Source organism: Anastrepha ludens, chromosome 2 (assembly GCF_028408465.1).
Source record: "Anastrepha ludens isolate Willacy chromosome 2, idAnaLude1.1, whole genome shotgun sequence".
In the NCBI taxonomy this organism is placed as follows: domain Eukaryota; kingdom Metazoa; phylum Arthropoda; class Insecta; order Diptera; family Tephritidae; genus Anastrepha; species Anastrepha ludens.
Genome location: NC_071498.1, coordinates 76,223,243 through 76,243,614, shown reverse-complemented (window position 1 = coordinate 76,243,614; position 20,372 = coordinate 76,223,243). Strand labels below are relative to the sequence as shown.

At 37.4% G+C, this 20,372-nt stretch overlaps 1 protein-coding gene across 4 annotated transcripts in view; it reads right to left on the bottom strand.

Moving 5' to 3' along the window:
• LOC128871897 (cadherin-86C) overlaps window positions 1-20,372 on the bottom strand; it is a 67,599-nt gene that overhangs the window by 12,985 nt on the left and 34,242 nt on the right. For 2 of the 4 annotated variants that reach the window (XM_054114055.1, XM_054114053.1), the window contains exons 6-9: window positions 12,367-12,481; window positions 8,834-9,026; window positions 6,574-7,882; window positions 6,354-6,484 (exon numbers count right to left, since the gene is read on the bottom strand). In XM_054114055.1, the coding sequence (XP_053970030.1) occupies window positions 6,354-6,484; window positions 6,574-7,882; window positions 8,834-9,026; window positions 12,367-12,481 (1,748 nt within the window). Of the gene's footprint in view, window positions 1-6,353; window positions 6,503-6,573; window positions 7,883-8,833; window positions 9,027-12,366; window positions 12,482-20,372 lie in introns of all 4 variants that reach the window. The other 2 variants (XM_054114052.1, XM_054114054.1) reach the window with 1 other exon arrangement.

Here is a 20,372-nt window from a genome sequence, read left to right as displayed (position 1 = left end):
AACTCAAAACGTATGTAAATGCAGTTTTATTTAACCGGTAATAATAAACCTGTTTTAAACCGTATTTGAGTAAACTTTTTTTTGACAAAAAGGCAAGCACTTACATTGGTTCGTCCAAAACGAGAAGGTTGCTTGCATCACTCAATATTTTTCGCTCAATTCTGAGACCCCGTTTGCTTCTGTCACTTTACATTTTAATTCGTAAATGTAACTAACTTGACAAACAACTTAAAGATTATTTGCTAAATTATCTTGTTTACATTGAAGTAAGCTGTTGTCGCAATACCAAAATTTGGCATTTGATATTGGCAGCACTTTTTTCGTGTCCACATGGAACGCACGATTAAAATTTTTTCGTATTTGTAGTACACATTCGTATTCATAAGTTTTCTGCGACGGATTCTATGATTGGGCTAATTATTACATATATATGTACATATATAACGCAAAGAAAGGATTTTCATCAACAATTTTTCAAGAATTAAAAAACAAAATTTATTATACAAGATATTCAAATTGATTTAAAAAAGTCAGAAATTTTAGCTGTCGCTAGTTTTTCCTTTAATTTCAATATCTTGAAGATGTATTTGAAGATCAATAAGCAGTTCAACACCATTAAGGTCCTTCTGGTTTAGAGAAAAAGCTTTTAATTTTCTTATAGCTAAATAAGCCTCTTTTTAGTCGAGATGGTCAACGATTCTTAGGAAACAGTTAACACTTGATATTAACTGTTGATATTTTCCAAATTTTCATCATTAATGAATATTTCATTACCTAAATTAAGGTAGTTTTCCATGCCATCTTGGACTTCGCTATGAACTTGATTAATAACGTTGGAGAACTGAGCAAGTGCTGATAGCGGATACTCATCTTCTGCGGTCTAACCGCTATCGTTATTATGTGTATTTGTTTTCCCAAACCCAGCTTTAATGAGTCTGTGGACTCACTTGCTCCTATGCTTTTTGTATGAAATAAACAACATCTAATAAATTGATTGATTTTGACAACTCCATAGCAGAATTTGTCTCTTCCATCCGAAACAAAAGGTTTTTTAAAAATAAGGGGCTGACAAAATGCTGTTTTGTTCGCTGGGAGAAAAATAACTTCAGCATTTTTCAATTTTAGATCGCAAGGATGGGAAGCCGCATTATCTAGAAATAGAACGACGCTCCGCTCTTGAAGTTGTATTTTTTTATCGAACTGTACGAGAAAATCTGTCATCAAATCAGACACCATCCAAGCTTTTTTGTTTGATCGCTACATAACAGATAAGTTGTTCAAATTCATGCTGCAAAATGCGCGAGGTCATGGAGATTTCCCAATAACAAAAGGACCGTTGCATTTTCACCTTTTAATGCCAATGTTTTATCGGGTAATGCACGGAAAAACAAGCGAGTCTCATATGCATTTCAAATCATATCATATCCCTAAAAAAAATGTGGTACCTTTTCGAAAAAACTTTTAACATAATCTTGATGGATGATGCACTAAAATCCTCGTCATTGAGTCTCACTGAAATCTCTTTAGCTTTTCTCCTTATAAGTGTGCCTGACAAAGGAATGCCTTTTTTCGAGGGACATATTTTCAAAAATCTTTAAGAATTTTGTAGTACTGAAAAAACTGTCCTTTTATGGCAGGGGTCCGTTTAATAGAGGTGCTCGTTAGGAGAGAGTACACTGAATTGGGGTTTTCAACAAATTTAAATACATCTTTAAGAAAAACCTTATCACATATTTTTGTCAAGCTGATAAAACATAAAAACTGCTACTTGGGTACCATAATTAGCGTAAATAGCAGTGAAGTAAACAACGGATGATTAATGCAGCATGAATCTCTGGATGCTTATACGGTGTAATACGGAGAAGTAAGCTTCTAAGCTTATAAGGTAAAGCCCGAATTTATAAAACATGCTTTCGACCAGTACTCACTTATGCTGCCACAAGTTTGAGATGGCAACATGCGATCAATCACAGGACATACTCGCAGAGATCTTATGCGAGCCGAATACGAAAATGGGAATGGAAAAATCACGTGCTACGCATATCCGACAATAGATTGGCTAATGAGGAATGACGGGTAAGCCGATGACTGCGAGGTGATCCGGACGGATAAAGACATACCTTTTCAATCGATAACGTGTCTTCTTATTCTTTCATTGCTTCTTCCGGTGCCCCTCAGGGCAGTATTTTAGTCCCTTTGTTCTTTGTAACTTTTATTAATGACATATCTGAATGTTTCATTTCTCTGGGTTTTTTTTATATGCAGACTGTACTAAACCTGTCTGATTCATACAATATTCCATCAGACCTCAACAACGTCGTGGCATGTTGTGATAGGAATCTACTTCAACCAAATATTAAGAAATGTTCTCATGTGTCATTTTCTAAGCCTAAGCATTTCAGCTCAACATTATATTCTATAAAGAACTCTTGTCTGCATGCTCTTAATGAAGTTATTGATTTGGGAGTAATCTTTGATTCCACTTTTCAGTTTCTTAGTAATTTAAATTTTGTCATCGCCAAATCGTATTCTACACTTGTCTTCATTCGGCGCTTTGTTTCCGATTTTACAGATCCATACACTTTACAGTCACTAAATATTTATATCGTAGAGTCTAAGTTGGGTTGTGCCGTCTTTATTTTTACGCCATATAATCAATGTCACGTCAATAGACTTGAACGCATTCAAATGTAATTTTTTCGTTTTCGAGAAGAAGTATGCTCTCACTCCACTTTATTTTCGATATTATAAATGGGACAGTTGATTCGCCTTTACTCTTAGAGCGCATTCATTTTCATATACATACATACATACATAAATACGAGTAAATCTGCAGAGTAATGGTTTATTTTTCGTAGAGCGGACTAGAATTATTTATGTCGCGAAAGTTTAATCAGATTTCTAGTTCTTCTGCTTTTAAATGATCGCTAATATAAATATATAATTTCAAATCATCACTCAATGAATTTTTTGAATAGTTGCGATAAACATATGTATAAGTGCATATAATTGTTACTATTTGTTCTATGTAGTCTGTAAGAAGACCGGTATTTCTAGGTTGACTAAATGAATAAATAAAATTAAATCTTGTTTCGTTTCCAAACTGTGTAAAAGGAGATTAGTTGAATACAATCAGCCTTCCACATTAGTAAAATGTGCAATGTTTCTTTTGTATATCACCAACTCAATTTCAGTTTGTGCCGACCTCTGTTGTAAACAAAGGGCTATAACTTCACCTGTTACGTTAGGAAATTAGCTTACTCCCTCAAACTGAATGAGAGCCGGTTAACGGTCTAATATTGGCCACAACTTCTGTATCCTATCCGTGATAGAAAATGGGAAATTGGCTTTATTCTTTCGCACGCAATGTTTTTTCGGGGTTTCCTGGCCGCCGGAGCAACCATACATGTATATTACAAAAAAAAAAAAAGTGAAAAAAATTGCCAACATATGCAAGTTGTATCACAAATTATTTTCAAAGTATATTCCATCGTCGGTATATTATAATTGTCACAACAAACATTTTTTCTTATTAATCCGTTCTTACGTGGGGCAATGCTTTTAAGAGGATGGCTCCATATGTAGAAGTCCACGCAAGTGGGGAAAGTTACTGATCGCCATTCACTTGGGAGTGGCCAGGACGATTCTTCTACATATGATTCAAGCAGCTCACAACTTCCGCGATTACCCCAAGTATCCTGTGGGTAGCTTCCGAACACCCATTCGGGAGTGAGCTAGCGTGAGAAGATGAAGCATCCCACGGTAGCTGGTTGTGCGCTGGGTTTGGGACCCGCCACTTAAAAATCCCCCCAATGAAAAGATGTACTAAGCCTCGGATGAGAACTTCCTATACTGATGACGACCCCTTCAAACGAGCTCAGGACTACGATTTGAGCGTATGCACCTGGAATGCCCGGTCAATTAATGTAGATGGTGCCTTTGCCCGGCTGGCTGATATCCTCGTGAAAGTAAAGGCTGACATCACTGACATTCAAGAGATGCGATGGACGGGGCAAGGCAAGAAAAACAGAGGACCTTGCGACGTCTACTACAGCTGCCATGTAAAGAAACGCAAATTCAGTCTCGGATTTATTGTGGGAGAAAGACTTCGTCGTCAAGTACTGTCGTTCACTGCGGTGGACGAGCGTCTCGCAATAATTCACATCAAAGCGCGATTTTCTAACATCTCGCTAATTTGCGGCCACGCCCCGACGGAAGAGAAGGACGATGATTCTTTCTATGAGCGCCTGAAACGTTCCTATGAGCGCTGCCTCTGTCACGACACAAAAATCGTACTTGGCGACTTCAACGCCAAGGTGGGAAGGAGGGAATTTTTGGTCCCACAGTCGGAAAATTCAGCCTGCACAACAAAACATCCGTAGTCTGGTAGTCTGCAGCACCAGATTCCAGCATAAGAAGATGCACCAAGCTACCTGGCTGTCTCCTAAACGCAAAACGCTAACCCAGATCGATCATGTTGCGATAGATGGAAGACACACTTCTAGTGTATTAGATATATGTATGTACGATCCGAGGACCCAACATCGACTCGGATCATTACCTCGTTGCAACCAAACTGCGCACACGCCTCTGTGCAGCAAACAACGTACATCCACCTACGCAAAGAATGATCAACATCGAAAAACTGCAATCCCAACAGACAGCCAGAAGATTCGCCACTCGACTCTCACTCCCACTCTCAGAGAGTACTACCCAACAAACCGGCATGCACGAACAATGGAGCAATATTTCCCGTTCTCTACGTACCGCCGTCGAAGAAGAAATCGGAAACCAGAAAAAAACAGTTGGTACGACGAGGCAATGTCATGCTACCGCAGAAAAAAAAGACGCTGCCTATAGAGCTACGCTGCGATCGGGCGCAACGCGAGCTATGTGGGATCGCTACCGAGAGCTAAGAAAGGAAGAGAGACGTATTATCCGAAAGAAGAAACGAGGAGCTTGAGATGCTGGCCAATAGGATAAAGGCCCGAAAATTCTACCAGAAAGTTCGGCGGTTACAGAAGGTTTTAAGACCGGGGCGTTTTCCTGTAAGAACAAGGACGGCGATCTGAGCATACTTAGATTATGGAGAGAAAACTTGTCTAACTTGTTAAATAGTGATAGCTGCGCATGTCACAGAGAATGTGAAGATCCTGACTCCGCTCTTGTAACGACTGGCCAATTATCGGGATTTGTTGGTTGGTTGATTAAAGAAAAAGAATGTAAATGTACCCACAACTGAGGTCATAAAGATATTGTAAATTCATTAAACAACTCTTATTACTTTAGCGTTTCTTTTCACAAATTACGCCAATCAGCTTAATACCTCCTTACAAGGCAACAATAAGTTTATGTTTGATCTTGTGCGTGCAATTGAAGGATGTACTTCCTGAAAATGCCAATCATCCATGAGGAATTTCAAGATACTATAGACATTAGGTAATTCGATGAAATATTAGTTGCATTGCTTATCAATTACAGTTCCTGTTTTTCGGACATTAATAAAATCAGAAACACCATTGATGTATGTATATGAAAACCCTTTGAGATGTCGTTTGGAGAATCAAGAAGAGCTGGAGAATATGCCCGTTAACGTACAACTTAACATTACACCAGGCATTGACTTTTGAGAAACCTGTGAAAGCAATTTTTCCTTTTTGAAAATTATCAAAATTAAACATTTCAGTTCATTAACAGATGGACATCTTAAACCTTGCTTCATATTAAAATTTAAAAAATTTTCAACTTTTACAATTGCGTCTAGGAGCAAATAATTTCTCGCCATGTGACGCTCATACATAACTACTAGTACTTCGCATCTTTGGCACTCGTATCTTTTACTCGAATGTCCCACAGCTATGGCAATAGCCACTTGCTAAGCTCTCGGCAGTAAAACCATTCTCTAGGCATAGGCGCTTCAGATTTGGCAAATGCTGCTGTGGTGACAGTTCTTGTTGAGGTTAGAAAAGCAACAAATTACATTTAAAATAAATATTAGGCAGCATTGTATTTTATACGACAGCCGTATGTCAGAAAACTGAACTGAACCTGCATTTTTTCTAAGTTATCATATGGAGCAAAATGTCTTATGATACAGTTCAATTGCTCCAAATAATTGAGAAGCTTCAGCTTTTTTATATTTTTATCACATAAAAATATTATTATTACTATTAAGACTTAAAGCTGATATTTTGAAAGTCTAAGAAGTAAAGACAATCAGGAATGTCCAATAAGTAAATATGCCCTATAAACATACGCATTGACGAACTTTATTAATCTCAGGGAATGCAATTCTAGACATTTCTGAGTAAAAATCTGTATGCATATGTATATACGTGAATTTTTATTTTTACCTTGCACTTCCATACAGAGGACACCAGGAACAAATACAGCATAACAATAATATTAGAATCGTTAAAGCGACCAAGGTAGCCAGCAAGATGAGAAGCCAGAAAAGCAACTTATTTTCAGCTTTGTACAAAGTCTGCAAAGGGGTCAAGTTCTATTTGAATTTATTAACTTGGAGAATTACGCAGAAGAATTAATGAATAATACTCGTAAATTCATACTCACGTCTGTTTCCGCTGTATCGCTACCACTCATTATCGCATACGAACTATTGTGCTGCGATAAACGCTGCTGAATTTGAGAAATGTCTACAACAGAAGAGCTATCGTACAGAACAGTGGCGGTCACAACACTTCTTTCCATTGCATCCGTATTTCCTCCCGTAATTGCTTTGGCGCCTGGCTCATCAGGTTGCAACAGTCTAATGTCGTGTATGATTACTTTTCCTCCCGTGATCGTGGAAAGCGTTTCTTCTGTTTTCACTTTGTCAGGACTTCCACCTGGTACTACAAAAGTCACAGTACGTGTACGACTTTCGGGTGGATATATACGAATAGCAGTCGTGCTAAAGCGTACTGGTACTCCTAAATCATAAGCACGCGCCGTCATCAAGAATACATCGTCTTCAATGTGAGACATTGTTTCACGTCGTTTTCGCACTTTAGATCGTATCGAAATTTTCTCTTGAACGGATAACTCACCAGTTATTTTATCCAAATGAAATTTATTTTCGTAGTTTCCGTTAATTATTTCATAACGAACTTCGTTGTTGGGGGCTGTTGCATCCTTATCTGTGGCGTGTATAATAGCTGTGGATGTAAAGCTTTTGAAGTCGGGCGATAGGATGAATTCATACAGATCTTTCTCAAATATTGGTGTTTCATCATTGACGTCTATAAGTTTTATAATCAGTGGCACTTGAGCACGGTTACCAGTGCCATCATTGTCGCGGGCTTCTACGTATAGGTGGTATTCGGGCATTATTTCACGATCAAACCCGTGATTGGTCGTCGATACTGTGATCAGACCGGACTCTGAATCTAGATTCAATGAAGTGTTTAAATAACCCAAAATTGCCGTGTATCTAACACGTCCGCCTAAACCAGCCGTGTCTACGTCGGTAGCCTTAACTTGGACAACCTTTGTTCCGGCTGTCATATTTTCTGGTAGCTCCACAGTGTATACAACCTGGTCAAATATCGGTGGGTTGTCATTAACATCGTTTATGTATACCGTCACATTTACACTAACTGACAGATTAGTAGCTGGTCCTAATTCTTGCGCTAATATTTGGAATTGCACTGAGTGCCGTTCCTCATAATCTAATAGAACATTATCGCGCACAAGTATTAGAAATGAAGTACTACGTTCAGCGACATTGGGTGAAATCTCAAATGTTCCGTTATTGTTGAGTAACGTTAAAGAGAAGACTCCGTTTTTTCCAGTATCATCATCATAAACACGTGGTACATATGGATCGTTGAATGTAAGTGCAGTGCCTTGCGGAGCGTTTTCTTCCACTCTTGAAACGTAGCTGGAAAGATTGTATGTGAGCAAAATATTTATAATATTAAATTTGATATGCCTCAAACAAATTAAATTTAAACTATTTTTTACACCAGTAATAGTAAATTCATGATTGTGATTACGCGGAGCTAACCTTAACAATATAGACAGATTTAGTACGTAAGATACTAAAATTGGCACTAATTATTTTAATGGTATCGCCTTAGTAAAGGGTTTTCAATAAGGGCGGGTAGATGTTGAAATGGAATAAAATAGCGTTTGCTGTGTGGCAGGTAGCGCCGTCCTGCTGGAACCACATGTCGTCTAGGTCCATATGGTTCAATATGGGCCATAAGAAATTGGAAGGGCCACCACGTCTACCGAAAAATGGGCGCAATGCGCGCAACGTTTGCGTTAATTAACACTCATTTTGATAAAAAAGTTTTATCATTTGAACGTGCTGTTCAATCGTGTAACTTGCCATGATGATTTGGCATAAACAACTGAATAATAAACAAAAGATTTGACAGATGTCACCAAAACAAAATGGCTGCCACAGGGCGCCAAAATCGACCCGCGCCAATTGAAAAACCCTTTATAATCTTCTGTGTTAAAAATTCTGAGGATCATAGTGCCCACTTCTTCTCATTATCCGTACGGTTCTCAGAATTTGAATGCTGGATTTACAATACAGAATTTTAGCAGCCAGAATATTAAATTTGAATACAGAATATTGTACAATGAACATTTTATACCCAACAATTAGTAGATAATGTTCATTTAATGTCGGGTGGTGATTTCTCAGTAATTTCTATTCAGAATGTCCTGAACTTATTTATCCGGTATCTAATTATATATTTTGAGCATGATTTATATTTTTATTCCTTGTCTTGCCTAATGCAATAATTCATTTAAGTAAAGTTTAAACCATTTCATTATTATTAATTGCGGATTCAATTATGATTACGGTGGTACTCACTGGTCATTTTCAAAGTAAGGTGCTGAATTTGTACGTTCTGGCAGAAAGAATGCCAACTGCACAGTTGAAGCCATAGCAGCGGGTTCGTCACGGCCAACCTTAACTTCCTCCGCAATTACTGTGAGCAATACTGGATCTCCAACGTGCGTGATTGCCGCAATATCCTCGAGGGGACGCATTAAAAAAATTTCTCCTAAAAATTACGTAAATATTTAAACTTGGAGTAGTTATCATATGTTTCTTAGAGAATATTACATTTAAAGATTTATTCAGTCATATGTCTTTTAATTTTCTTCCGATATCTACAAAAAGGCCAGCCGCACTATGTGCGCATATTTGAAGTGAAACTACTTAATTTCTGGATTAAATTTAAAAATTTTAATGAGGATTGAAATGATACAATAATAGTGGATAATATATTATTATTATTTATTTATTTCTGAAATGTGTTCATTAGTTGGTGCTTCAATAGCCTGTACATTTTGTATTGATAGTGCAATAGCAGCAGTGGATATAATCGGTTTGTGGTAACTGGAATAGGATATATGTATATGTTCTTGACTCGATTGTGCCGATATAGCGAGAAAATACGGCATCTATCGTTGTTCCTGATTTTGTTGTTGAAATATAGCGGTCATTACTCATTTGTAAATTCAGTTGAAGTTCTAAAAATGTTATTAATTTCATGGAAGTGTCCGATGCAAAATTTACATTAAAATCTCCAGTTAATATGAGAGGTTTCATATCGTCGCGTTGAGGAAGAAGTTTACCACCATCACGAGCGTATCTTAAAGCAAACCATGTAAAAATGCGATAATGTCGTTGATATGTGAACTCGGAGTTATGTAGACACCCACAATTACTATGTTTTGAATGGCACACAGAATTACAAATATCATCAAGATCTTCTGCTATAGCTGCATTTGATGTTGACTGTACAGCGGTGAATCGTAAGTGTGGTGTGAGGACATTCACGGTATCATTTTTGTTGTGGTAGATAGCGCGGCCGCCGTAGCCGAATGGGTTGGTGCGTGATTACCATTCGGAATTCACAGAGAGAACGTTGATTCGTATCTCGGTGAAAGCAAAATTAATAAAAACATTTTTCTAATAGCGGTCGCCCCTCGGCAGGCAATGGCAAACCTCCGAGTGTATTTCTGCCATGAAAAAGCTCCTCATAAAAATATCTGCCGTTCGGAGTCGGCTTGAAACTGTAGGTCCCTCCATTTGTGGAACAACATCAAGACGCACACCACAAATAGGAGGAGGAGCTCGGCCAAACACCTAACAGAAGTGTACGCGCCAATTATTTATTTATTTTTTAGATAGCGACTCCTCCGGTAAACTGATTTCCTCGCCTTCACGCAACCAAGTCTCATGAAAAACTACCACGTTGCATTTTTCCATAACTGGATTCAATACGTCAGTAGCATGAGCACGTAGACTTTGAGAATTAAAAGAGTATATCGACAATCCTTCTCTTTGTTATATAATGCTGAAAACCGTAAACGACGTACGCAGATTCTTACCGCAGCCCCTAACGAGCACAAAAACTCATCCCGTGAGAATAACTGCGTTCTATTAGTTACATATTTACACAATACATCGGTTTGTGTGTGTATGTGTTTGGTTGTATCTACACAATGTTGCCATTGATATTTTTGCTTACACACTTTTTCACACATCCGCGTTATCAGTTACAATTTTTTATTGTTTAATAAACCAAAGCCAAAAACCAACAAGTTCAAATAGTTCATTTATCTATAATTAACATTATTCAACAGTGTTTTTAAGTTATTTTAATAAAAATTATAATTTTTCTAAGTTTATTATGTAAATGATTTCGAAATGTACTGCTTGGCAACACTGTGGGGTGAGAGAGCAATCAGCTAACAGGGTTCTACGGGAATTTTCAAATATCTTGAAATAAAATTTACGATATTACGATACGGAAGGAAGGAATATTTCATTTACATGGGGTTCTCATTAGTTTGATCGTAACAGCTGACAGGGGACTGCGTTTACGTCGTTCACTGTTTTCAGCATAAATTGAATCATTTGTTGTTCAAGAGTTTCCAAACAATTCTTCGACAGTCTTCGAAATTCTGCTTGGAATGATGCCATTGTTATTGATGGTCTCCGGCCATGGTAGAATCTCAAATCGTCATTGCGTTTAATTATATATTAACAATCCAGCAATGGAAGTAACACGTGACAATGTGACATACACTAGCGATTGTAGTTGTTTTTTATCGTATTCATAGACTATTTCAGAATATGTACCGCCCTGAGATTTGTGTATGGGACTGGCACATGCACAAACTATAGGAAAATGTGTACGTTTTGCATTTATAGTTTTAATGTGATTTAATGGTATTGTAGCTGATCGTTTAGCTATCGGTAATGCTGTTTTACTAACGACTACGAAGCACCGCACAAAGCGGAGAAAGAGAATAATAGCTTGTATGCCGTAGGCTTATACATTTCGTGACGGTTTTTCATAACGCTAGCTCGTGTGTCGCGGCCTTGAAACTATACTCTGACGCGCGTAAAGAAGTTTCACTTCAATAATTCCAATCTTGCTCTAAAGATGATACCAATTAATGCGGTTATTGTAAACATAGAAATATTTCAATAAATACTTATAGATATGCGCTTAGGAATACGAGATTTTGATGCAAAACATGCTGCGATATTCGAATTCGTATTTTGAATCACAATTTCATGCCTATTCGTATTAGTATTAGGGTCCGTAATCATTTTCGCCGCATTTATATTCAGACTTCGTTGGTGCTGCTGTCTATAATTAGCCCATACATCTCTTGATCAGTGTTTGTCCGAGCTTCTGATCTACAAATGGTTTTTTCTGCTGAAGGGTGATCGCTTTTAGAAAAAAACTTCTTTTTATAGTTTCATTGTGGGTTTCGAACTCAGAAAAACCGAATGGCACTCACCGATACGGCGCGTAAACCTTCACACAATACTGTAAGATTTCAATGTTACGGTTTAATAGTAGCTGCATTCATTTGAAAAATACTACTAGAAAGTTTAGTGAATTGTACGGAAAGTAGTGAATTGCTGAGTTGACTCGAGTACTGACTTGAGTTCTTTAGAAGCACTCACGTATTCTAACATTTTAATGCGCTGAGACCGATAAAAATGGTACCAAATTCTCCACTCGAGATTTTTATCTCTGGAAAATAGGGCAAACAACTGGTTGAGGGATTCTTAATGTGTTATAATTATTGGAGTACGAGGGTCGCTTGAAAAGTCCGTGCAAAAATAAAACGACTTAATTGCTTGAGGCCAATCTTTTTACTTTTTGATATAGTCCCCCTTTAGACTTATACACTTTGTCCAACGCTGTTCTAGTTTGCTGATCCCTTCCGTATAATATGATTTGTCTAAGCCTACAAAATAACCAGTAGTGACATCTCCCTGACTTTGCACGGACTTTTTGAACGACCTTTGTGCATACATACATATATACATGCAATTGACTTGTTTTAAGAATTAGTTTCTCATATCCTTACCACTGGTATCATTGATATCAAAAAAAGAAGTAAATGGATTGCCCTCTGAAACAAGGCCATATCGAACTTCTCGTGGATTTCCTTTGTCACCATCTTCAGCATGAACTTGAAGTATCTGAAATACAAGTGAAATATATAAGAAGAAATTCGGGGTGTTTAAGTGGTTATGAATTTTAGAATTAACATGGTCCAAAATTTTAAAAATTATTTCAACTATTAAAAAAAAATTATAAACTGTGCATGAAGGATGACATTTTTAGTATTTATTTCACAGCAAACTTCATTCGTAGATTCGGGGTTCTGGAAGTGATTCATAAAGTTTTATGTATACTACTCGAAAATTCGACCAATAATAATTTCCATTGTAAATAGCTGGGTTTATTATTATCTTTAAATTTCAATTTTAATTTCGGTTTTATCTTTATCTTTAAGTATCTTCATTTTTATTGCTATCTTCGCTTTTAATATTTTCTTTATCTACATATTCACCTTTATCTTCATCCTTGTATTGATCTGAATCTAAATCTTACTCTTAAATCACAGCTTAAAATTTTTCTGTATAACAGTATCAATATTAAAGCATACATTTAGGAGGCATATGTACGTACTATACATTTTTTTGCTTTTGTGCTAGTGCCATTTTTGAATTGATTTCTTTCCCTTTATATTAACTTATTTTGCCTTGTTAAACCTGATTAATTTCCTTAATTCCATCAATATCTTTCGAATCATGTATATATAATTATTTAATCGTACTATACAAGGTGATTACATAAGGCTGCCGATTTTCTTTTATAAATAAAAACAACAATCGTCCATTCAGACTATAAAAGGTTGATTATCATGTCACAATAGCATTCTCCGTTAACCATAACTGCATTACTGCCATCATTTGCGAAGAAGTTAGAGCAAAAACTGCCGCCGTAGCCGAATGGGTTGGTGCGTGACTACCATTCGGAATTCACAGAGAGAACGTTGGTTCGAATCTCGGTGAAACACCAAAAAAGTAAGAAAACCATTTTTCTAATAGCGGTTGCCCCTTGGTAGGCAATGGCAAACCTCCGAGTATATTTCTGCCATGGAAAAACTCCTTGAAACTGTGGTCCCTCCATTTGTGGAACAACATCAAGACGCTCAGCACAAATAGGAGGAGGAGCTCGGCCAAATACCCAGAAAGGGTGTACGTGCCAAATATATATACAGGGTGAACGATATGAAGTGTTAAGAACAGAAACCTCACCAAAACTTGATTCGTTATGGATGCATAGGTTTTTGTTGAATGTCATGTGGATTTTCAATACCCCAAATGAGGTAGTTTTACTTCTTATCGTATTCGTTTAGTGAGAATGTGCATCGTCGCTCACTGCGAGTACGCGAAATGCACTTGTTGTAGAACGGTTTTTTTATTGCTGCGAAATGTGGACATTCGTCGAGGTTGACGGTTAAGGCCAATCTCGGTCAGTGCAAGCAAGGAAGTGGACTGGAACGCAGTAGTAGATACGAATGTGTGGCGATGGTATGTCCTAGGTGTAAGCGGACGAATGCTTTGATGTTTTTGAACCTAAACTTGCTGGATAGTTTGCTACATGAGTTTCATACGATTGACGTTAACGATTAGTTTGTTTCGAATGCAGGAGATTAAGTAATATTTGTTCTTGATGATTGCGTTGAAGAATGCTGCAGCTTCAGCTGTGTAGACGGAAGCATAGCTGGGGAGTATACCTGCTGTGATTGTTGCCCCATGAGAATCAACAACTGCAAACGAAGTATTTGTGTCGGCTTTTGAATCATCTGTAAAAATCGAGTATCATTCGGGAAGAAAAGCATTTGTGTGCTCCGTAAAAAGATGTTGGTACACTGTCGAACTTGTACTGCTCTTCGGGTGCTTCTCTAAGTTTAATAGGAATTGAGATTTTGTTATCTTCCAGGACGGAGACAATTCCTTTTGGCGAAGGGAAGGATAAAGGATACTGAGTTCTCTGGCGTATTCGACGCAGATTGAAATTGCCGGCATGCGTCTGGGAGGTTTTTTAGGATGCAACTCGGATATACATTTTCGAAAAGTTTGTTGTTATGACAAAGGAAAAGCTTGGGTACAAGTCTCTTTATGTTAAGTTCATATCATTCCTCGATCGTGGGTAGGCCGGTCTCTACAAGTATATATTTTATTGGTGATGTAGGGAAAGCGCGAATGCTTCTTCTTACAGGCATGTGGTATGGGAAGTAAAGCAATTTGATGGTACCTTTAGCGCAGTTACCATAGATGAGGAGCCCATAAAATATCTTGGATAGCACTAGTGCTTTCGTTGTATTAACTAACGTAGAATAGTTGATTAAACAATGTTTGGATGATAGATATGTAATAACGTTTAATCCGGCAATCAGTTGTTTTCTTAGATATGGACAGTGTTCTCTGAAAGTTATATTTTGATCGAAAATTCCACCCAAAAACTTTAGGCTATCTGATAGTTTATCAACTATATATGACGCGTTTTTGACCGGAGGCACCCGTTGACCTGAAGTGATCCGGTGACCGCGCGCTCCGCCCTCTATCTCGAAAACGGTTCACCGTATAAAAAATTTGTTTCAACAAAATTTGTAGAGAATTTTGCATTCTACAATATTGATTATAAATACTAATAGCAAAAATTCCATGGGAAATGAGATATTTACAAAATAAGCGTAAAAAACCGATTTCTGTGACCTTTGACCCCGAAATTTAATAGTTGCGTACACCCTACTATATGTAGGTTTTGAGACAACTTTTAGAGTGTCAATATACAAGTATTTACAGACTTACAGCTGGGTATCTCGAATTCCGAGATTCTTACCTAATTTAAGCTTAAATGACTGGACTATTAATGCTCTGATATCTTTCAGGAGAGCCGACAATGACAATAATATCATCTGGATGCTCTTAAGACCACGTTCATACAGGGCAATTTTTGTTGCTTCCACTCGTAACTTGTGAGCTGTTCGTGCTTTGTTTTCTTACTCTTCTAAATGCAGTTGTTGGCTGTAGACTAAAAACTGAAACAATTGCAGTTACATTACTGAAACGCACGACCGACCGAAACGTACGCCCGTATTACCTAACACGATGAAAGAACCATCTACGATACTACGGAACGGAGCGGTGGGTAGAATTCATGTACATGGGGCCCTCATTAGTTTCTTCGTGTCAGCTGATACGTTGGAGAGTGTGGGCACCATTAGCCAATACAACTTCGTATGTCAGTGCAACGCACCAGTGAAGTAAGATCAAACCGCGACCGATCGAATGCGTAATTGCCATTCGCCTGTTACTCTTAGAGAGTTTTAGTAAGGAGATAAACAATGCTAATATTTCGAATTCTAAAATAAGTGATTGGGGTGGTTTTTTCAAAAATTTTCCTTATTGCCAAAATACATCATTTAAATTCAGTTGCTATGAAAATCAATCCCCATAGTTTGTTTTATTTTAGATCATAGCTTTTGTCCTTATACTTGTATGATCAAATACTTAGCAAATGGTTCTATTACGTGGAAAAGAAAGGAAGATGCAATTATGGAATACGATTGTTTTTCCACTTCTGAGTTCTTTCAGACTGTGAACAGGAGGACAGTAAATTAGAAATGTAAACCGTAAAGAATCGAATTCGAGCAGTGATAATGTGCAAAATGTGATCAGTTATAAAAGTAAAAATGCTTCCATTTGAAAGTTCGAAGAACCCAATAAAGCTCTAAGAATGTCCAAACATAACATAAATTTTTAATTTTAAATATTCAAATTGAAGAGTCTCAAACCACCAATAAGTAGTTTGAGTAACAATCCTGACGCTGGTGAAATTTGAACCTTTTCTTCTACCGCTCTTTAAGCGGCTGCCCTAGCAGAATAGGTTTGAAACTCCCGTGGGCACGAAACATCGAATATGAGAAAATGTTTTTTCTGATCGCGGCCACCCTCGGCAGGCAATGTCAAATCTACGGGTGTATTTCTACCACGAGAAAGCTTCTCACTTCATCATAATACTGTAGGCCCCTCCATTTGTCGAACAACATCAAGAATCACACCATGAAATTGAGGAGGAGCTCCGTCAAGCACCGAACACAGGGTGTTCGCAACTAAGTTCTCGCTGTTTTTTTTATGAAAATACTTTATTCTGAAAAAGTGGTTACAAGTGGCTACTACTTTTTCCATCCTTCTGGTAGGTCTCGTATACCGTCGCGGTAAAACTGTTCATTTTTTTAGGCTATCCACGGATCAAGCCATTCTTCAATGTCTTCATATGAATGGAACTGCTGGCCAGCTAGACCATGTGCCATCGATCGGAACCGGTGATAATCGGACAGCGCAATATCTGGAGAATATGGCGGGTGCGGTAGGATTTCCCATTTCAGTGTTTCCAGGTAGGTTTTAAAAAGTTTCGCAACGTGAGGCTGAGCGTTATCATGGTGTAGAATCACTTTTTCATGCTACTCGCGCAGTGCTCAGCTCAATCGCATATATTGAAGACAATACCGATCCCCAGTGATTGTTTCGCTTGGTTTTAACAGTTCATAATAAATAACACCAACTAGGTCCCACCAAATACATAGCATAACCCTCGCAGCGTGAATATTCGACCGAGGCGACGATGTAGAAGCATGACCGGGCAGTCACCATGACTTTCTTTTCTTTGGATTGCTGTAATTAATCCATTTTTCATCACCCGTCACGATGCGATGAAGAAAACCCTTCCTTTTTTGCCGCTGGAGCAGTTGTTCATAGGCGAAAAAACGACGTTCAACATCCTTTGGTTTTAACTCATAAGGAACCCAAGTTCCCTGTTTCTGAATCATTCTCAAAACATGCAATCGCTTGGAAATGCATTGGCGCGTAACTCCTAATACTGAAGCAAGCTCTTCTTGCGTTTGACACGGATCTTAATTGAGCAATGCCTGCAATTCTGCGTCTTCGAAGGTTTTTGGCCTTCCTTCACGCGGACGGTCGACAACATTAAAATCACCGTCTTTGAAGCAACGGAACCAATCTCGGCACGTTGTTTCACTTAAAGCAGCATCTCCATAAACTTTTTGTAGGTCTCGATGCGCTACAGCCGTCGTTTTTTTTTCGAATGAAAGAGGAAAATCAACACTTCTCGCAAATGACGAAATGGCACTAAATCAGACATTTTCGAAGCAGTTTGTTTAACATATGTCTAAGTTTGGTTTATGCCTTTAGGTTATGTTAGAATCGACTAGCACACACTGCTGGCGGCATCTATTGAACTTAGTTACGCTCCTTATTTATATATTTAGAAAATTCAAAATGTTCTAATTTCAGTCTTCAAAATACATATATGCATCAACGAAATGTTTATTAATTTATTTCATATATAAGTAAATCCCTAATAAAACCGCGATATATGAGCACAAATTACTACATTTGTTTGATAGACCTTCGAAACTTTTGTTTCTACAACGGCTACATCGACACAGGTAAAGATAGATATGGAAAAATAGTTCTACGAGGGGTGCCTTTTATATGTCGGGATTTGGCAACCCTGGTGGAAATGGAATTAAATCGTGAACATTTTCGTGCGATTATTTTTTACAACTTTCGACGTGGATTAACTCAGCAACATTGCATGGATGAACTTAATTCATTTTTTGGAAATGAAGCTCCATCAAGGACCAGTGTTGGTGAATTCAATCGTGGTCGTAGTTCACTCCAAAACGAATTTCGTGAAGGTCGTCCAAAATTAGTTGTTGTTCCGAAAACCATTGATGCTGCGCGCGAACTGATATTGCAAGATCGTCATGTGACCTATCGTGAGATTGAGACAATCTTAGGCATTAGTGGGACCAGCATACATTCAATATTGCATAAACATTTGACTGTCAAAAAAATTTGTTCGCGTTGGATCCCACACAATTTGTCAATCGCTCAAAAAAAGGCTTGTGTCGATTGGTCGAAGGAAATGCTAAAAAAATACGATCGCGGGGCTTCGAAACACGTCTATGTCATCGTGACAGGTGATGAATCATGGATTTACGCGTATGATCCCGAAAGTAAACAGCAGTCGACTGTATGGGTGTTTCAAGATGAGCCAAATCCAACAAAAGTTGTTCGCGCACGAAGCACTTCCAAGCAAATGGTCGCCTGTTTTTTCGGAAAAACTGGACATGTCGCAACCGTACCACTAGAACAACGCAGAACAGTAAATTCTGAGTGGTACACAACCATTTGTTTGAAAGTTGTCTTCCAAGAAATTAGGAAAACCAATCGCCAAAAACGGATCACTCTTCACCAGGACAATGCGAGCTCTCATACATCGGCTCAAACAACTGCATTTTTGAGCACCCAAAACATCGAATTAATGGGTCATCCGCCGTATAGTCCTGACTTGGCACCGAATGACTTCTTTTTATTCCCGTACGTAAAAAACAAACTGAGAGGTCAACGTTTTTCGACACCTGAAGAAGAGGTTGCGGCATTCAGAATGCATGTTTTGGAGGTACCTCATTTAGAGTGGCAAAAGTGCTTCGACAATTGGTTCAAACGCATGCAAAAGTGTATAGATCTTCATGGAGAATATTTTGAAAAAATAAAGTGATTTTCGATGATTCAAATTAGTTTTTGTTCTCTAATCCCGACATATAAAAGGCACCCCTCGTATGCTTAGTCATGCCAATCGAAAACATAAAAAACAAAAAATATATGCTGATAACATATTTAGATTAATGGAACTATTAGTTATGCAAACAAGGTTTAACTTAACGTAACGTAACTTTGAAAAGGTCTAACTTAAAGAAACATTGAATTTTTACCATCGCCTAAAAGACTATTTGTAATGGATTCAGTAATATCTCGCATTCCAAAAAATAAAATTTCTGGGTTATTAAAGCTACCGCATGTACTTGCATTTACAAGGGCCATCGACATATTACTAAGAATAGACGCTAATAAGGATGATCAATTTTTGTTTCTTTAATCCAAAACCGTTATTTGGCGATATCTGGAAATCTAAACGGCAGAAAAAATGCGGATTTCCAGACTCAGCTACCGATTTTTTATATGAATTGATGGTTTGATTCTTGCTTTTCAAGGTGTATATGATAGCAATAGTTTATATTTATACTTAATGGAATTACGCCCTTACATAGAATGCTGTAATTCTTATGCGAAAATAGAACTTAGAATACGATTGAAGTCTGAAAAGGTCGAATTTAAGATTAAAATTATTAGACGAACGGTTGCATTAATTTGAATAGTTAAAAGTTAAAAAAGAAATATTTTTTTTTGGCAAAAACACGAAAATTTTCGGTTTGTCTTGTAAGAAGTATGTCGGGTGATTTTTAAGAGCTTGAGAACATAAAATGATAGTACAAAACAGAAATATTGTTGAAATGCATTTTTTTTTATAATCTGGTAGATACTTTCATGGTATTTATTTTTTGAATATGATGTTCGACATATGTCCGCCGCAGTTACGTGTTATATTGTCCCTTCGAGCAGTTTTATTTTTAACTACTTTTTCCTATAAATCTGAATAATAAATCTCAATGAGCCCGAAAAGCTAAAATGCGACGCAAACGGTGGTCATTTGGCTTCAATTCTTGCACGAGCTATATTTTATGGGCACGTAATCGACATATCGGCGTAATCTTCAATACTTCGATCTATGAACTTCACCAACAGATTTATTTATTTTTTCAAAGTAAATTTCCACAATTTGGAAGCGTTGTTCAGGCGTTAAACGATTATGATGACTTACCAAACCTTACTGAAAAGAAATACCAATACAGTTTGCCATCTCAGCTGACAAACCTTTATTATTGATATCAATAGTTTTTATGCGGCTAAAAAAAAAACACTCTTATATAACCGATTATCGAAAAAAAAAATAGTTTACACATTTTTTTATCCTCACATATTGAGAAAAATTTTAAGACATAAGTAAAAGATGTAAAAGTTATTCTAATGAGAATAAACATATTAATTTTTGCATTGATCATTCTTAAGTGAAGTTGGCCAACACAGA